The following is a 16,919-nucleotide window of genomic DNA, read 5'->3' on the forward strand; positions in this document are numbered from 1 at the left end:
AAATCATGTTTTCAGTTCTCCTCATGTCTCACCTGTCCTGTCTTTAAGGTCTCCGCCTTCCCATGTGTTATCCCCGCTCTCTGATTACCCGCCTCTCCTGATGTGTTTAGTCTCTGTCCTTCCTTTGGTTGTCACCAGTTCGTCTTGTCTTGTTCAGCGTTTCAGCGTTTCAGCATTTCAGCGTTTTCCAGTTCTTGACCTTGATCCTGTTTTTTGATGATGATTCTTCCCGTTTGATTTTGTACTTTCGCCCGGACATATCTTGTATCGTCGAGTTATTGTCTAGTAAACTTTTGCCTTTTGAACCTCGACCATTGCCTCCAAACCTGCATTTCGAATCTTCCGTGTTCCTCGTGATAGCCCATGAATATATTGCTAGATGCTAACCCCAGACCAGCTCAGCTCGCAGCCTGAGATCTTTCTGGTTGTTCTGGGTTCAAGGCTAAAAACTAAAGGTGATGGAACCTTTTCTGTCAGAGCCCCTCGACTCTGGAAGGACCTCGACCTGCCCGAGGAGATGAAGCTCGCTGAGTCAGTGAATTCTTGTGTTGTTTATTTTTTATTTTATTTCTTTTACTTGTATCTTTTCATCTCTTAAATCATTTTTATTGATTGTCCTTTTATCGATTCTATTATTGTCTTTGAATCTGTTTTTCTGTTGTCCTGTGTGGCCTTCTCTTTGGAGTAACTCTATAAATGTATCATTACCTTCCTTTCTTTTGTGTGTGTGTGCAGTGGGCAAAGTATTACTGTCTGAACTGTGCCCGTGAAAAACATGAGCTACAAACATGAGAAGATGCTAATTTTAGGACAACAGTATATGGCAGCAGGACGTATGGACCCTATACGCTGCTGGCATTCACAGCGTGAAGTTCAGTTGCCTCTGTTCGTCCTGAGGCGGCAGGCGTCTCCCTCCATGCCCCAGCCCCCCTCCTTCAGTCCGTGGCCGTAGCAGGTGATCTGTAAATCTGGCGGGACGTCCTGAGCGCCGCCCTGTGAAAAAGATCCCTGATGATTACTTGAACTGTGACTGAGACGTGTTGAACAGCTCGACAGATATAGCAGCAGCTGGAGAAACAGTGTCCCAAACGGTAACCACACTAGTGGTGTTACTCTACTACTGCTCTTTCAAACACCTTCAGGATAACAGCACAGCTCTGGTTGGTGCTACATACAACCAACATGGACATGGACACAACTGAAGACGAAAGCAGCACCCCAGAAGCAGAAGCCAGCTTCGCGTACAAGGGTGCTCACCAGGCGTTCAGGGATCGCTGGAAAGAGACGGATGACACCATGTGTCGCCACAGCATGTCCTTCCACGTGCACCACACGCTGAGGAGTGACTTCTTTGCCAGCTACCTGTACCTGCTGGAGAAGGTTCCCATGGGTAAGAAGAAGGGCCACACCGGTCCAACCAACCTCACACCAGTCTCACAGTCAACTGGCCGAGATTTACAACCTTTTCTTGACCCTTGACTCCATTAAAGATCGGGCAAAGCTGAAGGAGCATGCCGGTGGGTTTGTTTTGGTTCAGTGCAAATGACACTGCAGAACATCGTTCAGAGGGTTAAAGCTGGGAATGAGGTTTAAGGTTCCCCCACAACAGAAATAACTGCAGAAGCCAAAACAATACTGATTGTGTGTTCCCCCCACGCTGCCTGTTCTTACTGCAGACCTGGAACATGGTGTTTCAGAGTTTTCAGTCCTAAGTAGACATCTACTAATATTTCACAGGACAGTGAACGTCTAACTTTTAGAAAAATGTAATGTCTTCCAGTTGAAACACCGGCGTGTTCAGTTCAGTTACACTCGTGCATGTTTTGCTGCTGCAGCTTTACTTCGATATGAGCAGCCGCTCACGGTGACAAATGTTAGCAGACTGTAGATGGATGGATCCACAGATATTTTGGGCTGCGTGTGAATGCCTGCGTGCATGTTGAAGTTACGACTATGCAAAGTCTTAACATGTTCCATACATGAGCTCACATCAGCCTGAACCAAACATCCGATGTAGTATAAATAGAAACACGTTTGTTTTGGAATATATCGGTGTAATAACCTCAAAGAATCCTGGGAAATGAAGTGAAATTCAGCCCAGTTTTAACAAATAAAAAACTTAATTCTGCACTTTATTCACCAAACTAAATCTCCTGATCCTTCATAACACTTCATACAAAACCTATAGAAAAACATCTATAACCACAAATATATAAATCAATATAAGGGAGAACATTACAGTCAAGTTTTTACGTCATTCCCTCACAAATACACTTTTTAATCTGAACCTGCCAGTGGGAAAATGTTGACGATCAATTTCTCAATAAGTAGATAAACTCTGAATTATTTCAGCCTAATTATTCATTCACCAGTTGTTGTTTGTATCATGAAGGGGAGACATCATTACGATCAGAAAACTGACACAACAAGAAAACAGTTTCTTTAAACCTCCATTTCATTTCTTTATCTCTCACCGACTCACTCCATCTCTTCACTTGAACCTCTGACGATGATCCGAGGCCGTGTACGTAGATAAAAACACATAAACAGTATCTGGTCCTCTCAGGTTTATGTATAATATTCAAGCAATAGATAAAAACATAACTGATAGACACAGTTACCCACAAATATTTCTAATAAAACACATTTTCTTTAAATAATAATAAAGATCTACATGTCCAAATGTTCTCAAAGAAACTCTGTTAGTGGAGAACAAATATCTTAAAATAGATTAAATATCTTTAATTCTTCATTTCACCCTCTTAAGGTGCCCAGTTTAATCAGTGCATGTGACCAAACAAACTGATTCATTCATCTTCATGCACAAACCTAAAATCTGTTTATGTGAAAAAGAAATATTTCCAAATGTGATCCTGAAACTCCAAAGTGTCTGTGCACAGGTTAAATAGATGTTAAACTCAGTGTGATGTTAAACTCAGACACCAACCTCCTGTGAACAGGTTAAAAACCTTAGTTTTAAACCTTAATATCAGAAATATAGAAATATATATCAGAAATATAACCAAGAATTCATTTGATCTGAAGAACAGAGACACCTGATGACTGTAATGTTCAACTTCCTGAAGAATAAACTGAGCTGCATGTCTGTAGACAAATAAAAGACAGATGACACCACATTTAAAGTTTCTGCACTAAAACATTATTTTAATATTAACTTCTGATCTTTAGAGGTGTTTATGCTAGAAGCTGAATTAACACAGACAGGGGATGGATGCTGATCATCTGTTCAGTGTTTCAGGGTGTGACTCATTATATAATGTAATATTTATTTGTTTTTATGCACCATCCAAGCACCGACCCTTTAATACGGCCTCCATCCTGACAGTCGTCTTCTCTCCGCCGTACCTGAGGTGGTTTGGTCTAAGTGAATCCTCTGCAGGGAGCAGGCTCGTCCATCACGGGACCACGAGCTGCAGAAACAGGAGATCCTGACCTGTTGGCCGTTTTGGCTCAAAGAAGCCTGATTTTCTTTCCACTAACTTGATCCAAGGCCCATTAATGGCATGGCATGTCAGCCATGAAAGCACTAACTCATGTCAGTCAGTACTATACATGACAGTCAGAGAGCTGCGGGTTATTTACAGCTGACAGCTTTAAACGGACAGAATAAGAGACACATTCTGTCTTTTTTTATGTCTTAATTCAGGAAATGTCAAGTTAAAGAAGCGTCCCCTGACCAACGTACACACACAGTTTGAATATCACTGGATTTAAATTTAGGTTAAACATCAGAAATAAACATGAATCATTCGAGCCTCTCGCTGATTAATCAGACGTCTTCTTCTGTTACATCGAAGGTCAAACATCTTCTAATGATCTGATCCACTGTGAAGAACACGGCACCGGACTGACGTTTCCTTGGCAGACGAGTACGTCGTCCCGCTGTCGTCCACCCTCCTCCTTCTTCTTCTTCTCGATGTTTCTATACTTACCCATTCACCGAAAGACTTCCTCAATTGTCACATCATATGTAAGCGCCAGCATTAGTCTGTCCAATCAGACTCGAGGCTGTGACCCTTCATGCCCAGGTGGACGCTTGGCATGAGCCGTGAGTTTCAGCACCTTGTTTTTAACGTGACTTCCAGGTGCTGGACCGTTCAGACCCCTTTTCTTGGCTCTCTGCCCGCGTCCTGATGTTTCTAGCATGGAGGACGGAGTCCAGCTGGAAATAAACCACCCCCACCTCTCTTAATGTTTCACTGTGGTGTCATGAAATCTGCCACTGGAGATCCCTCACAAGAGGACGTACATTCCCCCAGGACCAAAACCTCCAACCCCTCCACGGCAGGAACGTGTCACCTAAGCCTTCGGAAATGTCGCGTTCATTCTGCAGGATTTATTTCAGCTCAGCAGATCTGCAGCAGTGAGAGCTCGGGATGGTTTAAGAAGCCAGGTGTTAAGTTAAACATCATACTAGTGTTGTAGTACAACGCATAACTGGACTCTTTCAAACCATCGGAACTGTTGTGGTCCTGAAGGGTGCATCGAGGCACTAATCTCATCTCATTAATAAAAAGTTTGGAAGCAGACGACATTGCAGATGAATTAAGCAGCGTGTTATCTTACATCATGTAACAGCTGAGCAGACTCTTTATTTATAGTCTTCTGGCAATCAAATGATCATTCTACATCTCCGCTGAGATTCAGACAGTGTTCCACTCCATACAGAGCTCTCCACAGTCCAGTCACATCTATTGCTGGAAATAACCAACAGCCTTCATCATCCCTAAGACTTCAGTGTGTTTAGACATTTAGTGAAATCCAGTGTACTGAATAGAAAATAATCTTCATGACTGTTTTTATTCTGACAATGAGACTTGTTATGTTTTTCCATCAGGGATCAAGATAGGGCTTTTTTTGTAGGTGAGGTGAGGCGTGATTCAGTTGGTTGCAATATGCAACCTCACCACTAGATGTTGCTAAATCCACCACGCTGGTCATTCAATGCCCTGACCTCTCTGTTACAGCAGGGCCGTTTCCCCCGTTAGTCAAACTCTGAGGGAGAGCTTCCCAACCTTTTCAGGTGATCTATGCCGGCGATGCCAGAGTCTGAAAACAGGCTTCAGTACATTAATAAATAAACAGATGCAGCATGTTGCTGCTCGGACAGGGAGGCTGTGACTGTCTGTGTGGTCATCAAGTCAAAATCATCTTTGGACTGTCACGCAGTGAGTGACGTCTACAAATAAAGACAGGCACTTTTTATTCTCCATATATCAACAACTTTTTATGGTTTACCAGGAAATGACAAACTCTAAAAAACCACGAAGAACACCTGAAAATACTGAAACATGACTCTGTGTCCGTGATGGACAGATACTGGAGGACAGATGGACACAAATCTAAAACTTCTTATTAGTTAATAGTTGATTTAATTTCTGAATTAATTTGAACTATTTTTCATTTGAACCTGTTTTTAATCTGTCCTCTTCACGTCCACCTGTCCTCACAGTGAAGCTGTTTCCGGTCACCTGCGAGTACATCAAGGGAGAGAAACAGTTCTACTACCGAGCCCAGAAGTTCTACGAGGACGTCTCCGCCTCGGAGGAGGGCATGCTGGGAGATTTTGTGGAGATAGGCAACGTTGATCTGGAGGGATCCCGGCAGTTCCTGCAGAGGTTTGTGGTGAGTTACGACGCATCAACGATGGACCAGAGCCTCAGTCAGATCTGTGAAAGACATACGGTGACATCTGAGAAAGGCCTGCTGCTGTGTCTTCACGACTGTACGCTCGTATATCGATTTACACTGTGTGGTTATCATGAATATACATGTCAGAGTCTATTTCAGTCCAGGCATTCATCATCCTGACTGTACAGAAAGAATTCATCTTGTTTCACGTGGGAGGAAGCCTCAGTGCAGTTTCTAATAGTAGCTCGGCCTCGATGCCAGTCTCATAAACACCCGAACAGAACAAAGTGAGCCAAGCTGTTAATCACTTTGTACTGTGGTCATTTTTACTGGTGCTCATTTGTTTACAGTGAGGAGGAGGAGGAGATATTTTCTCTTGGGAAATATCTTCAGTGTCATAAATTTCAGGCTGGTGCACGATTGATCTGAAAAAAAAAGCATGACCTGAAGGGAAAGTTGATATTTTGGGCATCTGGAAATATTCTCCAACATAACACCCTGTAAAACGGCAAACAGTTGTTTTTGTGCGGTTTAACTGACATATAACGTGTTAATCAGTGAGCTTTAGGTGGATTACCTTTGGATGGAGCCAGGCTGTTAGCTTCATGAACATGAACATGCTCATGTCTCAACCCCTTCTCTGTAAGATATATATCATTATTTTCTGTATTTCTAAACGTATGTGTGCACGCATGCATCTTACTGTGGGTTTTTTTAGACGCTTGGAGAGTCCATGTGCTAATTCAGGAGAATGGGTTTGACCCAGAGAGCGGGGTTATTTCAAGGATCAGTTTTACAGGAGCTCTAATTATAAATGGCTGAGACTGGACGCCTTTAAAAGAACTGCAGACACATGTAATGTAAACACAACAACCCCCGATTTAACACAGCTCAGCGTGCAGCGTTCACCAACACAATACAGCACACACAGTTCCTGTTGTCAGCACTCAGAGAGAGACGCCGTTACTTTATTGCAACACAGTGTCTCTGCATTATCGGTACAGGTGACTGTACCTGCAGCATTATTCAGTATGCATGCAGTTTTCTACGTTTAGCTGCTCTCTGAGTCGAGGACGCTTGCTTCAATCCTTCCTTTTTTTTTGTGCAGCGAATGTCCAGAAGTTTCTTTGACCTTGAATAACCGATTGTCCCATCCACCAACTCTTCACCCTCTTACAAATCTCTTTCCTGGCTGTGAACAGCTCCTGTTTAAACCTGACATCTCCATTAAAAACAAGTGGTGGGAAGAGATTTAGAATACATCCTGATTAAACTGAGCTACATACGCACAGAGCAATATGGCAGTAATTCACAGAAACCAGGAAGCCTCCTGTAACAAGCGCAGAGCTCCTCGGGGCCCCATCTTTCATACAATCACACACTGGGGCCCCTGATGTGGAGGGGTTGGAGTGAGGTCAGAATACCAAATGAAAAGGAAGAAAAACCAGCATGATTCAAGTGAGGTGACTTTTTGTTCCCTCGTGGTAAAGTTCATAGTTTGGTTGCCCCGAGGAACTGAGGTCTACTTGTTTGTGCTGTCGGTGCTTTGAGGTACAGAGGCCAGACATCTGGAAACACAGAAAATAAAGAATAGACTCCTCTATGACTTATAGAAATGGTAATAACATGCTGCAGGGAACTGACATTTTGTTTTGTGTGAAACATAAATCCAGCTCTTCTTTTTATGGTTGCCCCAGTTTTATTACAAACCATCTTCGATTGAGGTGTTTTATTGACTTCATCCTCGAGGTAAACCCTGAAACAAAGCTTCATCCTTCTTTTTCTTCACCCACAGGGTCCTGGCAAGGCCGGTACACAATTCGCCCTGGACTGTGGCTCCGGGATCGGCCGTGTGACCAAAGGCGTCCTCCTTCCTGTCTTTGAGAAGGTAGAGATGGCGGACATGATGGAGCACTTCCTGCTCCACGCGCACGAGGAGTACCTCGGCGAAGGCGCTGACCGCATTGAGACCTACTACTGCTACAACCTGCAAGAGTTCACACCTCCGAAAAACAAGTACGACGTCATCTGGATGCAGTGGGTGGCGTGTAAGTATGAAAATAATCGTGTCGTCGTATCAAGACATGACGTGTGTTGACTTGACTAAAAGCCTCAGAGCAGATGAGGATCTCAAACATCCAGCAGGAGAGTTCAACCACTGCTACAGCTGCAGGTTCGGTCAGCATCCGATCGGGTAACCTCCTGTACGGGAGATGTTCAGCCAGGACACACTGCAGGGATTGTTTCCCATCAGACGTGGACTCGTGCTAAAATAATATTTCTCTTTTCAATGTCAGTGTTTTGAGCACCGGTCTGCAGTCTGTCAACAGAAACCTGTTTTTATGTCAGGTACTGCTGACTCTGTCAGGGTCAGGGATCTGTCCTTGTTGTTCTCCTCAGTCTTTATCCATCTTTCTCTTCAGGCCACCTCACAGACAAGGACCTGATGAACTTCCTGTTTCGCTGTAAGAAGAGTCTGCGTCCAAACGGCGTCATCGTAATGAAGGACAATATGGCACGGCAGGGCTGCAAGCTGGACCCCATCGACAGCAGCATCAGCCGCCACCTGGACATCATGAGGGGCATCATCGCCAAGGCCGGCCTGGAGATCCTGGCTGTGGAGAGGCAGGAAGGGTTCCCTGAGATCATCATGCCTGTCTGGATGATTGCTATGAAATAGAAGTGACATTAGTGCCGTGCAAAGATTCAGAAAATCAACCTAAAGCTGAATTCACCTGTTATTCCACTTTTAAGTCCAGATTTGTGATCAAGTCCCTGAAAACGACAACAGCAGAGCAGGAAATCTTCACTATGTCATCAGGCGATAAATCCTGAGCCGGCGGTGTGGATGGTGTGATCACACCCAGGGAGATTTTTATGGAGACAGGAGTTCATTTTCAGGTCAGCACAGAAATGAAATAAAGGTTTTAGGTAGACATTAAACGTCGACAGAAGCACTCTGTACGTCTGCAAAGTACAGACCGAGATTTACGGTCGGCCGGCCACCTCCGGGTTTTGTTTCTTGATGACATCAAAGATAGACCTTCAGTTCTCTGGAGTGTTGGGAGAAGCTTGTTCCTGTCTGAACCACGAGGATCATGGGAATAACATGTGGATTCAGATTTACTGTTCGCTCCGTCCTCTGAGCGAAGGTTTGTTTCAGTTTTCGACTAAATACACAGTTCACGCACAACGTATCAGCAGCAGTAATGGATCATGTTAGATTTGTTTTGCTTTATATTTTCATTGATTTACACGTGATCAGTATCTGGATACACCAACACATACTCTGCATTATGTAATCAGTGTACACAGAGGTAGATCAGACCCAACATCATCTTATATGAGCTTAACTCGCCTCAATCTCTGACTCAACCGTCTGCAGCTGAATTGTTTTGTTGCTAATCTAGACAGTTTTATCAAGGAACAGGACGTCCAGGTCCTGGACTTCTCCTTGAATCTTTCCAGGCCTCCAGGTTGTGTCTGAACACAGTGGTTCACTCCACTCAACAGCTACAACAAGCTACAAGTGTAGTTTCAAACTGTTTGTCAGCGTAGACGCTGCTAGCATCAGTTCAGCATCAGAACTGGAGTTGGGGAGTTTTAACATGCAACATGGTTCATTCATCTGATTGGTTGATGGCGGTGATAGCTGGTTCATCCAATCACCTGCCAGGTATTTTTCCAGCAACCCTTTGAATCTTTTCGTTGCGTACTTGCAGTACCTCGAGCGACCGCCGGGGACAAACTGAAAAATGTCAAATGTTTTTTTACTGAACCACCTCCAGATGTGCAGCACTGTGTACGTTTACATCTGCACTGACTGAAGTTTCTTTTCTAAGATATCCAGATACAGATCACATGTTAATACAGGTGGAGGTGTGGTCTCACTGTCACCTTACAGCACAGCATGTAGGTACCTGCTGACTTCTCGTTGCAGTAGAAATGATGTTCAGGTTCATCAGGTGTAAATATTAATTTAGTTTTGATGTATGTGTTTTATACTTTGACTTGTACCATTGCACATTAATAGACATTTTTATATCGATTACTTCTGTGCAGCTCTCTCTGTGTAGCGCTTACATTTAGATTATAATTATTGAAATTGCTCTACTTGATTAAATTCCACTTTCCAGAGCAGCGTCAGTGTGTTTCAGTGCATCTCACTGTACGTCTGCTTAAGTTCAGCTGATGAGGTTAAGCCGCATTGTTGTTCAAATGAAGGCATATGGATGTAGTTTGATGATTTGTGAAAGCTCTTTTCACTTATAATGTTTTTCATCCCGTGTTCCAAACAAAAAGCTAATAGGATTAGAGATGGGCAATCACCGTTTGCTATTACAATCAAGCCTGGAACATAAATGCTGAGCAATTTTCCCCAAATATTCCGACGTCCACACCCCTGACAGTGACCGCGCTGCAATCTTCCAGAGTGGGCTCAAAACACACACAAGATAATTGAGATCCTCTCAAATCGTTAGGGTAATTCCCCTAAGTATTATTACAATTATTATTTTTTTCAGGCTAACAGTAGAAGCAGCACATTGTTTTGGGCTAATGACTTTCAGCTGGGCCCCTGAGGTGGATGGTGGGGTTGATTATTTCCTGGTTTTGACAGACAGTGCCTGCTTTCATATCTGCCCTGGCTTCATTTCAAGCCTGTCAGATGTTGTCTGCATAAAACACATCCAGGAGTCGCCTCAAATATTCAGCGTTTGCGTGCGTAAGCACTCGACGGGAGTGGTGCGGTGTTGTTCCTCCCTGAGCTTTTTATGAAAGGATAGTTTGTCAATGAGCAGACCGGCTCTGAGAAAGTACAAAATCATCAAAGTGTCGAAGGCACGATGGCGTGAGATGATCTCCACGCCGCGTCTCTCTCGTCAGAATGACTCTTTTCAGATGAGAATATACCAAACACATTTTCCACATCCCGTATGAATTAAAGATCAAAATGCCCCCAAAGTTAAACTTGTAGGTATTTTTTTTTCTCTCCCTCCAGCAAATAACAGCCAAATGTGCTGTCACCTTTTCAGGAGTGGTTAGCGTCGCTGACAGTCAAGGCTATCATTTCTAATACTTCTCAATGTCTTCTGCAGCCGCTCGGCAGCAGTTTGAATATATTAGCTGCAGTAACACTAATTTGTCCAGTCACGTCAGCAGAGCAGAGCTCTGGGCTCCATTCCAGACAGGAAGAAGGCCGAGAGCGTGCGGGCAAAACACCGGCATGAAAAGTTCAACTGAAAGCCAGAGAGACAACTATACGACAAATAAATACTTCTTTTGGTTTGCTGTCCAAGATGTTCTCACAGACTGTCTAAAACCTGGACGTAGTCTCTGTGACGTCCCCGCAGACTGTCTATAACCTGGACGTAGTCTCCGTGACGTCTGCGCAGACTGTCTAAAACCTGGACGTAGTCTCTGTGACGTCCCCACAGACCGTCTAAAACCTGGACATAGTCTCTGTGACGTCCCCACAGACTGTCTAAAACCTGGACGTAGTCTCTGTGACGTCCCCGCAGACTGTCTAAAACCTGGACGTAGTCTCTGTGACGTCCCCGCAGACTGTCTAAAAACCTGGACGTAGTCTCTGTGACGTCCCCGCCAGACTGTCTAAAACCTGGACGTAGTCTCCATCCCCACAGACTGTCTAAAAACAGGCGTAGTCTCGTGACGTCCCCGCAGACTGTCTAAAACCTGGACTAGTCTCGATCGACTGTCTAAACCTGGACGTAGTTCCGACCCCCAGGACTGTCTAAAAACCGGACGTAGTCTCCGATCCCCGCAGGCTGTCTAAAACCTGGACGTAGTCTCTGTGACGTCCCCGCAGACTGTCTAAAACCTGGACGTATCTCTGTGACGTCCCCGCAGGCTGTCTAAAAACCGGACGTAGTCTCTGTGACGTCCCGCAGACTGTCTAAAAACCTGGACGTAGTCTCCATCCCCACAGACTGTCTAAAACCAGGACTAGTCTCCGTGCGTCCCCGCAGACTGTCTAAAACCTGGACTTAGTCTCTGCAGGACTGTCTAAACCTGGACGTAGTCTCCATCCCACAGACTGTCTAAAACCCAGGACGTAGTCTCCATCCCCGCAGACTGTCTAAACCTGGACGTAGTCTCCGACGTCCCCACAGACTGTCTAAAAACAGGACGTAGTCTCTGTGACGTCCCCACAGGACTGTCTAAAAACCGGGACGTGTCTCGTGACGTCCCCGCAGACTGTCTAAAACCTGGATGTAGTCTCCGTGACGTCCCCACAGACTGTCTAAAACCTGGACATAGTCTCTGTGACGTCCCCACAGACCGTCTAAAACCTGGACGTAGTCTCCGTGACGTCCCCGCAGACTGTCTAAAACCTGGACGTAGTCTCTGTGACGTCCCCGCAGACTGTCTAAAACCTGGACGTAGTCTCCGTGACGTCCCCCACAGGTTTCTGAAGAGACACTGTGAAGCTTATCCAAAAATGGGCAAAGACGTGACGCTGAGGTGGGATGAATGAAACCAGTCACCTGTAACCACACCCACCTGTCAGTCAAAGCGTCCCCGCTCTTAACCCTGCATAACTTTAAGCCTTAATATAATGTGAACAGGTGAGTTGTATATAAATTCACCCTCAGTACAGTTGTCATGAACGGGGAAATTAGCTACAGAGACCAAAACTGTTTTTTGTACCAGGCTGTAAACATGTTTATTTCTGCTGTGAAGTTGGACATTTGGACATGGGGACTTATGGAGACTGACTCACTTCTGGAGCCAGCCTCAAGTGGACGTTAGAGGAACTGCAGTTTGTGGTACTTCCTGTGTCGGCTTCACTTCACATGGAGGTTGATGTTTGGTAGTTCAGTGTCACAGCTGCCTCACAGGGAAGTCCCATCAAAACAGGTATTATAAAAGGTCCAGTGTAGGATTTAGTGCCATCTAGTGGTCAGGCTGCAGATTGCAACCAACTGAATACACCTCCAGGTGTGAGGGAGAAACTTGGATGGCAGCAAAACTCTAAATATCCTAAATAAAATAGATTTTTTCAGCATGAATTATTTTTAAGGTCTTTGGCTTTAATAGAAATTGACTTTAAATCGGACCTTTAAGTTCTCTGAATATACAGCGGGGAACACTTTACAACTTTGTACCTCAGGTGACCAAGGAGGTGCCAAAGCCAGGAGCTGGACCTGGTCTGGTCAAACTTCATCAGTCCCTCGTGTCGGGTGTAACAGACGCTGCAGCCTGTAGAAGGTGCTAACAGTGTCTCAGTCTTTAGTCTTTACTGTTGTAGTAAAAATGCAATGGTCACACTATAGCTTCCACCCTCATGTGAAGATAGTAAACACCCCCAGGAAGCAGTAGAGGGGTCACTTTCCTGAGCAGAGCCACCGGCTCAAACAGCCTGAGCTTTCATCCCGAACAGACCGAGTCTTTGTGGATCTGCAGTGGAGAGAAACCTCAGTGGGTCTCTGGAGCCGGGATGGTTTCACCGAGACAGAGAGAGGAGTAAGCCTAACCTCCATTCCCTGGGAGAATCCGTACCAGAGGAATGTGCTCGCTCTTCATCCCAGTTCTCATAGTAAATCATGTCACTGAAAGAAACTGATGATTGCCGGGCTGCTTTTCTTTGGCTGCCCATTCAGAGTTTTAACTCTCTCAGCATGCCGTCCAGGGTCTGTGTTTCTTTTCTTCTTCTTTTTTGTTGCCACACTCTGCTCTCAGCTCAGAGAGGGCAGGGATTAGTTACACAGACTTTTTATAGGCACGGCCCTGAACATGTAATATTTCACCCAGCGATGATGATCAGGTGCTGCTGACTGTAAGGGTTTAATCTGTGAGCCAAACAAAGGATGACGAACGATGACGCCCTGACCTGAGCGCCGTCACAGGAGGTCCTGTACCTCCACTCTCAGATATTTAAAGAGTTTTAACGTTGTGTTCATGGATGTGGAAAATAAACTGGTGCAATACCACGAGGAGGAATCATTCCTCTTCCCAAAAATGACCTTCCTGCTGAGCAGCGTTTGACGGAAAGCATTGCTCACAACAACAGAAAAAGAAAAAGAAGGAATTTCAAACCATCTGGAGCCGGCGCGAAAAGCATGTGTGTGTTTGTGTGTGTGTGTGTGTGTGTGTGTGTGTGTGTGTGATTCACCATGACTATGAGGGAGCACTGCAGGGCCAGTGTGTTCTTGGCTATATGTGCAGAGGCCTGTAAAACGCTGGTGTAACATTTCTGCAATGTGTGGGGTGTGTGTGTGTGTGTGTGTGTGTGTGTGTGTGTGTGTCTGTCTTCCAGATATATTTCACAACAGAAAAACAATATTTGTACACAACAACAATTCTTTTGTGTGTTTTCGACGTGAAACTGAAGTGACACTTTCAGACAAACATCCTTCCTTCGCTCCTCGTCTTCTTCTTCTTCTTGTGTCTCTCTCGTCCTTTTTGACGCATTACTTTCCCTCCCTGTTAAAAATACTTCTTGTTTTCCTCTGACTCTTCTTCTTTCCATATTTCTCTATACTCTTTCTTTCCTTCTTCAGCTGATTTGAAGTAAAACCGGAGATTTTAGGGGGGAAATTTTCACTCCTCTCCGTATAATTTTGGTATTTTTGGTCTTGGTTTGTTTTTTCTGGCTGCTTGGTCTCCCTGAAGGTTTTCTTAATGATACATCGTGGTTATGGTTTGAGAAAATAATGCACTGGGGTTAGACTGGCAGCCCAGATAACTGAGCTAACATGAGCTAACAGCAGCTAACAGACTGAGCTCACATGAGCTAACAGCAGCTAACAGACTGAGCTCACATGAGCTAACAGCAGCTACAGCTGTCAGCAGTTTACTTCACCGTCCATCATAAACTTACTCTTGTCCGGCGGCTTCTTGCTCGCTCACTCTCTCCTTTTCTCTTCTTAGCTTCCTCCGTCAGCGTCCTCTTCACTCTCTTCTCCTCTGCCATCATGTTTGTAGAAGCTGCTGAGCCTGGTTACCTCCTCTTCTTCTTCCTGGTCGTCCATAACGCCTGTTGGTACAAACACTCAGTACCCGTCGCTCTGAGCTCACCGCCAAGCTGACGAACTGAGCTAACAGCAGCTAACAGACTGAGCTAACATGAGCTAACAGACTGAGCTAACATGAGCTAACAGCAGCTAACAGACTGAGCTAACACGAGCTAACAGCAGCTAACAAACTGAGCAAACATGAGCTAACAGCAGCTAACAAACTGAGCTAACATCTAACAAACTGAGCTAACATGAGCTAACAGACTGAGCTAACATGAGCTAACAGACTGAGCTAACACGAGCTAACAGCAGCTAACAGACTGAGCTAACATGAGCTAACAGCAGCTAACAGACTGAGCTAACATGAGCTAACAGCAGCTACAGCTGTCAGCAGTTTACTTCACTGTCCATCATAAACTCTGTAAATCACAGAGAGTTGAGGCGGAGCAGCCGGAGGACATCAGAGGGAAAACCAGAAAACATTTCCTCCATAAAATATGATCCAGTTTCACCAGAATCAGTGAAATAGTTGCTGCTGTGTGACTTAGTGCCGTAAAGCGTTACGTACTTCTCCCGACCCGGAGCCCAAAGTTACATAGAGTGAGAACAGACGTATGAATGACAGAGACACCGTTCAGCTGATCACAGGTCAGTGTGGGTCACCTGTTTCAGCAACAGCATCTGTAGTCAGGTGACACTGTCATAGTGCGATGAAGGTCAGTCATCCTTGTTTTTCTTTGACCACGATGGTTCCATAAACTGAAACTACACAGTTATTACTGTAACCATGATGACGAAGCTCCTCTGACCTTTACAGAGTCACCATAACCGAACCGTAACCGTCGTGTTGTCACCTTATAAAACAGATTTATTCTTCAGTGCTGACGTACGACTTCACATTTTGTCCTTTAATCTGGGGGACCGTTCCAAAATCAGCCTGAAAAACTGAAGAACAGAGGACGCAGCTACTCTCGACTATCGACTATCACACGAGTGGAATGTTCCGGTGTCCACATACTTTTGGCCATGTGGCATACAACAACAAACAACATGCAGGTTTGAATAACACACAGCTGGAAACCACAGACGATGGCATCTGTGTGTGTGTGTGTGTGAGTGTAAGTGTATACATTAATTCAGTGTAATTTGGTACAACAAACACCTCATTTCATTGCTCCGACTGAGGTTTGAGTGCCGAGCCACCCAATTAGATTTACCCACAATCCATGCCTCCCCCCTCCTCCTCCGCCTCCTCCTCCTCCTCCTCTCAGCGTTGCCGTGGTAGCGTCTCGTCTGACAACATGTGGAGCCGCTCTCGTGGGCCCCGGCGCTCTCGGTGCCCTTGGAAGCTCCGTCCTCCTCATGCTGGTTTCAATTCCATAACCTTTCAGATCACTGCGTAATGAGTCGAAATGGCTCGCACATGCACATTATGCCCCGACGAATCATTTTTCCACCGAGCCAATTTACTCCCATGATTAAATCTTTTTTTCCTACGTGAGTCAGAGCAGAGAGCCAGGCGAGGCCGAGGTTTGGAGCGAGCGCCGAGTCTTCAGGGAGTCCAGAATGACCGAGCATCTTACAGCAGCTTGGTGTGTTTACTGGAGCTCTGCAGTTTGGAGGCTGTGCTGCCTGAATATTTCCTTTCATCCTGAACTTTTCTTTGAAAGAATAGTGTTTATCCTTCCTCCTTTCCTCTCATCCTCTTTCCTTCATCCTCCTCTTCTTCAGAGCTTTCAATCTGCAGACAGGAGCTCCTCACACAAACCCAACTCCACATTTGATACTGGCTGAAGCAGTGTTCAGACCATTAGCACTGTATGAATAAATGCAGAGACCGCAGTGTTGGCACACCGGGGGCCCCCCTACAAAGAGGTCCGACATAAAAAAACACACGGGGTCGTCCAGAACTTTTACTCGCACGGGCCGATCAGATTCACTTTTATTCATGAGTTAATTCTGCAGAATCCTTCTTGTTTTTTCGGTTTGTGGTTTTGATGTTCAGAGTACTTTTTAAGCTTAAATACCGTGTGTGTGTGTGTGTGTGTGTGTGTGTGTGTGTGCTTGGCCTGTGTGTGAGTGTGATGTGATGTATTCATGAGGAGGAGGGCAGGGAAACAGGCCCCGCTGCTGGAGCCATTAGCTGCTCCAGTAAATCTGCTGGGACCTGAGAGAGTCGGCCCTTCAGCGGCAGGTATTTCCTGTCTCTTGATCTCGGGGAGGCAGAGCTGGTTTCTGCTGGTGGGGGTTCGGCCTTCATAATAAGTTGCGGTTTGATGCCAACAGTTT

The 16,919-nt window shown here is 45.2% G+C and overlaps 1 protein-coding gene across 1 annotated transcript; it reads left to right on the plus strand.

The window, feature by feature from the left end:
• Positions 1-1,036: 1,036 nt before the first annotated feature.
• On the plus strand, positions 1,037-9,111 carry ntmt2 (N-terminal Xaa-Pro-Lys N-methyltransferase). The gene is made up of 4 exons (XM_010752034.3): positions 1,037-1,390; positions 5,474-5,646; positions 7,448-7,700; positions 8,076-9,111. Exons 1-4 carry the CDS (start codon positions 1,183-1,185, stop codon positions 8,330-8,332), a joined length of 891 nt encoding a protein of 296 aa, XP_010750336.2. The 5' UTR covers positions 1,037-1,182; the 3' UTR covers positions 8,333-9,111.
• Positions 9,112-16,919: the final 7,808 nt, after the last annotated feature.

This window comes from Larimichthys crocea, chromosome XVII, assembly GCF_000972845.2.
Source record: "Larimichthys crocea isolate SSNF chromosome XVII, L_crocea_2.0, whole genome shotgun sequence".
In the NCBI taxonomy this organism is placed as follows: domain Eukaryota; kingdom Metazoa; phylum Chordata; class Actinopteri; family Sciaenidae; genus Larimichthys; species Larimichthys crocea.

Bases quoted from the DNA above. Each gene is read 5' to 3' on its own strand.
- ntmt2 (XM_010752034.3), top strand. From the start codon at position 1,183: ATGGACATGGACACAACTGAAGACGAAAGCAGCACCCCAGAAGCAGAA. The intron at 5,647-7,447 runs GTGAGTTACGAC...CTTCACCCACAG, and splicing joins AGTTCCTGCAGAGGTTTGTG to GGTCCTGGCAAGGCCGGTAC. The intron at 7,701-8,075 runs GTAAGTATGAAA...CTTTCTCTTCAG, and splicing joins CTGGATGCAGTGGGTGGCGT to GCCACCTCACAGACAAGGAC.